The 8676-nt window shown below is 34.1% G+C and overlaps 1 protein-coding gene across 1 annotated transcript in view; it reads left to right on the forward strand.

Moving 5' to 3' along the window:
* The window catches only part of ZDHHC17 (zDHHC palmitoyltransferase 17), a 60388-nt gene extending 51930 nt beyond the window's left edge, over window positions 1–8458 (forward strand). Inside the window, exons 13-17 of the mRNA XM_007425232.4 lie at window positions 2104–2197; window positions 4753–4836; window positions 5088–5245; window positions 6555–6649; window positions 7984–8458. Coding sequence (XP_007425294.1) covers window positions 2104–2197; window positions 4753–4836; window positions 5088–5245; window positions 6555–6649; window positions 7984–8122 — 570 coding nt within the window. The 3' untranslated portion in view covers window positions 8123–8458. The remainder of the gene's footprint in view (window positions 1–2103; window positions 2198–4752; window positions 4837–5087; window positions 5246–6554; window positions 6650–7983) is intronic.
* The last annotated feature ends 218 nt before the right edge of the window (window positions 8459–8676 follow it).

The following is an 8676-nucleotide window of genomic DNA, read 5'->3' on the forward strand; positions in this document are numbered from 1 at the left end:
GTCATGGCTCCCACTTTAACAGCAGATGGAGGCAGTGGCCACGAGGATCTTTGCATCATTTCATCTCATGGTCAAGTTGCTGCCTTTCCTGGATCAGGAGGCTTTTCTCAAGTCACTCATGCCCTTGTCACCGGCTTAATGCAATGTGGTGTATATGGGGCTGCCCCTGAACACATATGGTGAAGCATGCAGCAGATGGATAGTTACAGGTGCACCAAGGTTTGCCGATGCAACATCACTACAATGAGAGCTGCACTGGCTGCCAGCTACCTTCTGGGTACATTTCAAAATGCTCTTTGCCACTACCTGGTTCAGGATCTTGGTATCTCTGTGACTACCTTCTCTAAGTTGAATTGACCTGTCCAATAAGATCTAGGAGAGAGGACTTGCTGAGGTTCCACTACTGAGGGATGCCACTTTAGGCATCCCAGAATTAAGTTGCCTTATTGATAGCTCCTATCCTTTGAAATAGTTCAACCTCAGATATCTGGACCATCTCTTTTTTCTTATTGGACAGCCAAAACAAAAACAAAGCATGGCTCTTAAGAAATGCACTTGGGGACAAGTAAGATTGTGCTACTTGAAATGGTCTCACGTTGGACTGAACGGTTATATTTGTATTAATTTTTGTTTTTAATCTTATGATGTTGATACTGCAAGCCACTCAGTGTCTCTGGAAATGGAACAGCATATAAGTTGTAATAAATATTCAATTCAATTACTGCTACCAGACTTTCCTGTTATTTTTGCTGCTAATTTGTCATTTTCATTCCACCCATTAAATTATTGCCCTCATCCTACTCCCATATTGTCAGTCTAATATAACTACAGTACTTTTATAATTATGCATGACATATTTCATGCTGAGTTCCAGATGATGGCTAGGCTGCATCATATACATTTTCTGTCTTAAGCCTGCTTCTTTCATTTTTCCTTTGGAAAGATGGAACATTCAAACTATTACATTGGTTCATTGACATGTAGATGTTACCTTTCTGTAGCTTGTTTTCTCATCTACAGTACTTCTAAATGTTCAGTATATGTAGTCTAAATGTGAAGTATCAACCATGAACTATGAGTATGTTTCTATCAGCAATTACAGATGAATTTTGCAGTTTTATTATAATTCTGTAAATCATATACAATATGTTTTTGTATGGAGCTTAGTTATCCAGTATATAAGCTTAAGATTAATCTGAATAATGCCCTAAAGCAGGGTGCTTTGGGCAAAATCTATAGTTTTGAAAGGAAAAGCACAATCATGATGTGTCAAACTAAATTGGTGGGCTTTATAAGTGATTCAGTACATAGGAATATTGTAGAAACGCCTACAGTTTCTGCAACATATACTTCTATATATGAAGTAAAAAAAAAAAAAAAGTATTGACACTACATGTGGCAGAATGTTAATCTTGATAGTTTTGAGACATTAGATCTAACTTTTATATAGTTTCTAATTTAGGAAATTAAAAGCGTAATTTTATACTTCCTACACTAATGTTTTACTTCATTGGTATGTGTGATATAACATTTGTTTTGATGAAATATGTTCATGCATAATACTGAAACTTTGTCTCTTGTTCAGTTTTTTTCCCCTGTATCTTAAAATTTATTATTCACGGGTAATCAGTTGATCTTTAGATAACCATAAATTTCCTTAAGACTTCATTATTAATCAGTAAAATAATTTTTTCATTAGTAAACTCTGAGCTATTTATATCTCAAGATCAGGATTCTGTCAATGTTGACAGCTTAAAGAAAGAACCGGGGAAGAGGGGATGAAATTCCAGTTCATGTTTGGCTATTTCAAAACCAATTATTCAGTTTCAAATTATCTATATTCTTTTAAACCACTGAATTTATATAAAAAGGAAGCTCCAGTTTAAATTAATATTCTTTCCCTCTGTCTCCCTCTTTCTCTCTCTCTCTCTCTCACATACACACACATATACCCAGTGCCACATAGTGAAATAGGCTTAAAATCTAAAGGATTTTTTTAATAAGGTCACATCTACAATTCTTGATGACACTGCATATTAAAAATTTCATATATATTTGTAAAGTTTTTGTTACATAGTATGCATATTAAAATCTGTCAAACAGATACGGAAACCAGTGAGGTCCAAACATTGTGGTGTATGCAATCGATGTATAGCCAAGTTTGATCACCACTGTCCATGGGTTGGTAACTGTGTAGGTAAGTAAGTATTGTTTAAAGATACTGTCCAGTGTGTTTATTTTATTTATCAAATTTGCTTTTTATTTTAAACATAACATGGTACTTTAGTTTTTATGTACCCAGCAATGCATTTTTATTCTGGAGAAGTAAGTGAGCATAGCCAGTCTTTTGCCTGTGCATTTGGTATGCGCAGAACTCCAGAATGTTCCATTTCAGCTCCAGGCCATGCTACTCTGATTGTACCAGGTATGATCCAATAGTTTTCCAGATTGCTTTCTTTCCTGAAGATATGTTTAGTTATTTAACAATATTTATAAGCTGTCCCAATCCATACTGACTCTGGGTGGCATATAACAGTTCAGAATACAACACAATAAAAACAAAATTAAAATGATAAGGACATTCAAAAAGAACAACAGGCTAAATTTCACTCGCATTCTACCAATTTAACAAACTTCCTAAAAGAAGGTAGTTGCAGCCACCTGAACTTTTGGCAGGTAAGATGTTCCTTAAACTGTGGGCCATCACTAAGATTTGTTATCTGGTCTACACCTCATGAAACCTATGAGAAGGGGGGAGTTTCAGCAAGCCTCTCCTTATGCCTGAACTGGACAAGCAAGACATTATTGCATCATGAGGGCTTGAAAGATAATGACCATCACTTTCAATTGGGCTGCAAAGTCTATTGGTGACCAGTGCAGTGTTATTCTATGCTAACAGGATAATGGGATCAGCAATCTTGCTGCTCTGTTTTCTACCAGTTGCAGCTTCCAGGTTATCTTCAAAGGAAGCCCCATGTAGAGCATATTACAGTAGCCCAATGTCTAATGTTGGTAATCAGGTCATAGGTAACTGTCAGCAAGGCATCTTGTTCAAGATAAGATCATAAGTGGTCACCAGCCAAAACTGGAGAAAGGCCCCTACCTGCTGTTTCAGCAGAAGCCAAGAATCCAGGAGGACTACCAAGTCCCATACCAGATTTTCTTTTGGGGTGGTGGTGGTGGGGGTAATCCAACCCCATCAAAAGTAACTATTGGGACTGCTGCAGATGTTCACTGATAAACAGCAACTCCATCCTATAAGGATTTACATCAAGAAAACTGTACCTTCCTAAAACAGCCTGATCTATGTTCTCCAGAATAGTCTACCCCTGAAATGGAACATTTTGCATATATCTATGCAATGCAGAGCTTGTCAGAATTAGTTTGGGCAAGGCAAGAAAATGGATGTGTGTACTATTTTGCAGCCAGTTCCATTATTGCAGTAATACAGAAAAATGTGTAAGAAAACAGTGTTGGGAATGAGAGGCCACAGACATTTTATGTATTATTTCAAAAGGTATAATTTTTAGCTGTTGTAGAGAATCATTTATGCATGTAAATCATTCCACATCTCAAATTATTTCCATTTATGAGAGTCTTGGAAAGCAATGTTTTCTTCTTCAGATTACCCAGTAAAGTTTGGCAAGCATTTTTCTTCATAGAGACATACAATTTAAATAGTAATCATATAATACAGTACAGTTGGGTAGGACTACTTCAGGAATGATTAAGAAGCTCCAATTCTTGTCATTCTAAGTTCAGGGATGTTATAGAAGTAATAATTAACCCTATGCTTTGGATAAGTCTTCTTCTAGACAGTGTTTATGATATTGGCACTATTATTATGATAGTGTGCTGGATTAATGTTGCAAAAATGTAAGAGGAGTAAATAAATCCCTTGGGGGTGAGGTGCTTTAATGAATTTGAGCCATTAACAAATACAGCCATACAGTACTTTATATAATAATGTAGGTAGAAATTGATTGTTAAATCTGAAAAGAGTCAAATTTTTAACTTAGTAGTTATCTCCAGCTTTCACCTAACATGATATTTAAATACGAATTTGGTAGAAACCTTTGAGATGAAACATGTTGATAAAAACAACAGAATTCAATAACTAACTGCTAAATAATTAGAGTAGGGCTAGATTTGGGGTAGAGGAAGGTACATTTTATAAACAGTATGATTCATAAAATAGTATGATTTATAAAATATTGGTAACTGCAAAACTTAAAACGTAAACTTGGGAATCAGCATCTGTCAGATAGACAGGATCCATTTGTTCAGATCTCCAGGAGAAAGTTCTGGGGCTATACAAGGTTGAGAAATCTGCAGGGCGTATACTCTCCTTTTCAGCAGCTGTAGCATCTTGATTGAAACTCTTGTGATGGATTATTCTCATAGGTTGGTCAAAATGTAGAATGCAACCCATAATTTTAAAGTTTGCATTTGAATAATTTCCAGTACTAATTTTTGTATTGTGTTGCCATCTCAGGGGATAATAAGAAAAACATTGAGCAAAACATCTGGTTTTATATTTCATATTTATGCTCATTAGTACAATTGATTCATTTCAGTATGTCTGTCTTCATTGGTTGAGGCTTGTGATTTATTTGCAAATCACCTGATGTGGTGCAAACAACATTCTCTTAAACATTATGGCAGAAGAGTTAGGCCTGTGCATTATCTTTGTTGTCTTAATAATGTAGTACAAAAGTGAATGTTTTGTTGCAATACTTTATTTTTTTTCAGGAGCAGGCAATCATCGTTATTTCATGGGGTATCTATTCTTTTTACTCTTCATGATTTGCTGGATGATTTATGGATGTATCTCTTGTAAGTTTAGTTTTCTTGTTTCACATATTTGCCTAGCTTAAATCAATGTATCTGTGCTCTGTGCATCAATTTTGTATATTTTTCTTCATATTGATTTATCTATTTATCTGATTTTTATTATTAAATCTCTTTCATTTTGAAATTATTATTGTATAGTTTACTCTTGGAGAAAAAAATTCAATTTAACCACCGAAAGGAAAACAGTACGGAATATTTTCTAAAACTGTGATATATATGTATATTTATTTTAGACTGGGGAATCCATTGTCACACCAGTTACACAACAGATGGTTTTTGGACATACATTACCCAAATTGCCACTTGTTCGCCCTGGATGTTCTGGATGTTTTTGAACAGTGTGTTTCATTTCATGTGGGTTGCTGTACTACTAATGTGTCAAATGTATCAGGTAGGAAAAAAAAACTTACTATGTACACACAGTACAGGAATCTTCTGTTGAATATATGGAATGTTTCTTGCCACAGAAAATAAGTATGTATATATTCTCTCCTAGCTATTCTTCTGTTTAATACAAATTACCAAATCTTAAATGAATTGATTTCTTAAGTTTGGATGGAACTGAATTTGACACTATTTCTGTAGGTTGTGGTTAGTTTAGTAGATCAAATGATGAAGGGCAAATTGTGATTTTAAATCTGTTCCCATGGATCTTTTATTATAAACTATTATAAGTGGAAGAAACATATAAGAAGCTAGAAAAAACTTACAGAAGTACATACTAGATGCAACTGTTCTGTTTGTGAAAGATAATTCCATATTGTCAGTAAGACTTTACTCCCAAAATTTCTGAGAACATGAAGTTGAGCTGAATAATGAACCTAAAATGCCATTAGTGTTTAGAAAGCCCGGGTCTGATCTTGGAAGTGTTCCTTCTATTAATAGTGAGAGCCATTGATCTGGTCATCCCTATCTGAGTAATATTTTAGTAGTTTGATTTCATGTTTCACTGTTTTGTTTTGTGTGTGTATGTGTGTGTGTGTGTGTTTGTTAGTATTGCTAGTCCTTGAAAGTTCAGCTGAATACTTAAAAAAAAAAACACCTTTCCTGACATTTTTGTTTGTACAGTTTGGTTTTAAGTACTATTTTAATTTATTCATAAAATGCACATGCCATTTTGTTAAATTACACCTATATCTAGTAAAAAGCAAAATACAGTTAGATGAAGAGAATTTTTTTTTATGAAAAGGGAATACTTTAATGCTAATTATATGTTATCACAACCCCATAGTTATTAGGACTGTACAGTGTTTTGGGTTCCATTAAGAATCCCGTTTTGGGAAATGTGTGAGTGCAGTACCTGTCTGTAAAAGACTGCCTGGAAGGAGGCATGGTTGTTTCATGAGTCACTGGCACCAAGGGTTGTGTTCACACTGCTCCAAGTTTTGAAACTCCTTTGCCCAATCAAATGTATTACACTGTCCTATTAGTTATCTCTTAAATATTTCACAAAGGAAGCATTGACTCAGATGTTGGCTTGGTATTTAACTTGGTTCAGAGTAGCTATTAGGGTAGCTGTAATGTATTGAAAATCTAATTGTGTGTGAAAAAACAAATTATGTTGTCATACAATCAGAAAAAATAGTAATTTTCATTATTTTCTGCAACTCTAAATGAATATTGATTCTGTTTTTAGTGGCTTGATATTCCTGTAATCTCAATGTTTCTAAATATTGGTTGGCTGTTTTGTTTTTTCCTAGATTTCTTGTTTAGGTATTACTACAAATGAAAGAATGAATGCCAGACGATATAAGCACTTTAAAGTTACAACAACATCTATTGAAAGTCCATTTAAGTAAGTATATGAATAAGATAGTGTTTAAATGCCTGTTTATTTAAATGTTCATATGATACTTAAGATGAAACAGGTTAGATATGAGAGACCACTAATCAATCAGCTTGTGTAGGTTTTTAATTTTTTTTTAAATTTTTCAATGAAATATAACAAACCAAAAAAATAATACTTCACGGGTTTATGTGGTGATGGTATGGAATTTTACATGGAAGAAAAAACAGCTAAGTGGCCAAAAAATAGCTTGTGGATTAAGTATCCAATTTTACTAGCTGCTACTCCATTCAAATTGACTTAATTTGTGACTTAATTTCAGCTTTTTAAATCTAAGAGTCTGCTCAAATTATAATCTTAAGGATGACAAACTTTGGATCCAACCAGGGTTATAATAGGACTGTAAGAATCATTCACTGAGAAGCTTCATTCACAAGTTCCAGTTGGCTTTGCTGCTATCATGGCAGGAGTGTTTTCTGGATATGCTGGTCCTTGAAGCAGCTTAGTTGTTTTGTAGCATAGATACAGAGGAGTACTTCATTTGTGAATGAACAAAAACACCTCAAAATATGCTTTTAAATTACTTCTTTATGGCCCATGACAAATGGTCCTATTTTCTAATATTCCCTTGAATTCCTCAAACTTTGTCTAGTTCCAGATCACTGTACCTCTGTTATCTCATTTCTCTCTCCTCAACTCTTTGAAATTCAGATAATACCTATTGTATGGTCAAAACAACAGTAATCTAATTTCATCAAAAAATTAATAGTCTTATGCATGATCTGAAAAATATTACCTGCAATTTACATTAATCATTATCTATGAATCTACTTAAATTTCCAAGTTTCCCTTTCCAATAAAATTCCAGAAAAGATTTCATTGCATTTGTTATTTTTTCCTTAAGTCTTTACTCATTCTCCCAGCCTTCATATAGCGCTCCATTTTCACTCCCAGCTGCTGTTCCATGCTTTCTTCTCAGAGCTATGTTCTACTGCCACTTCTGTAATTTGGGTTCCATCAGAACTAATGCTATATGGCATGTATTACTCCTTGAATATAGTATCAAATTAGTCCTTTTGGAAACCCAAAATACTGGATTGGTAGCACAGTCCCCATGACAAGGCTGAGAAAAGACAGTGTATGTAAGTCTCCTAACAAGCTATTTGAATCAGGAACTCAATTAACAGCTTATAACTGCATCAGTTCAGTAACAGTGAATGTTTTCAGTATCAACAGGCACAATACTTACTGTGAAAATCATATTATTAATATAGGTAACATTGCATATGTTAATTGCAATATTAAGTACATATGCCATTTTTTGTTTTTTGCTTTCTTTTTAGCCATGGATGTATAAGAAATATTATAGACTTCTTTGAATTCAGATGCTGCGGTCTTTTTCGTCCTGTTATTGTGGACTGGACACGACAGTATACAATAGAATATGACCAAACATCTGGAACTGGCTACCAGCTGGTGTAACACCCACTTCCAATCTGTGAGCGTATCATATCTGAGTGGTGCCTGGAAGTTTGTTTCTTTTGAATCCACGTCCCTTGAACAGTAGCATGTTATGAATAGAGCTAACAGTGAATCTAATGGCACCTTCTTTGCATCTGTTTTATTAACAGAAGTTTAAAAAAGGACAGAATAAAGTGACAATCCTGACAATGAGGAAGAAGAAGGGAATTTTAACTGTTCTTAACTACAGGAATAACTCAGAAAGACATATTCACGCAATTATTTTTTATTTTCACAATGAAGCATGAATTGTTAAAAGTGCAAACAGAATAAAATCATGCTGTGCTGAAGATTCAATATTTATTTCATAATTTGAACTGTTTCATTCAAAGTTAAAGTTAAATTTTTTGAAGCTATCAGATCTTGAGATCATTGTATTATATTTACTGCAATGGAATTTTTGTATAGATTTGCTGTAGTATTATGTGCATTGAAAAATGTGCATTAAATACTGTGATGAATCATGTAATTTTGTTGGGATCTACCATAAAGTGTGAAGTTGCAGAAGCAGAATG

Source organism: Python bivittatus, unplaced genomic scaffold, assembly GCF_059951505.1.
Source record: "Python bivittatus isolate LINGU-HERP-01145 unplaced genomic scaffold, Pbiv_v1 ctg000330_np1212, whole genome shotgun sequence".
NCBI classification, from domain to species: Eukaryota; Metazoa; Chordata; class Lepidosauria; order Squamata; family Pythonidae; genus Python; species Python bivittatus.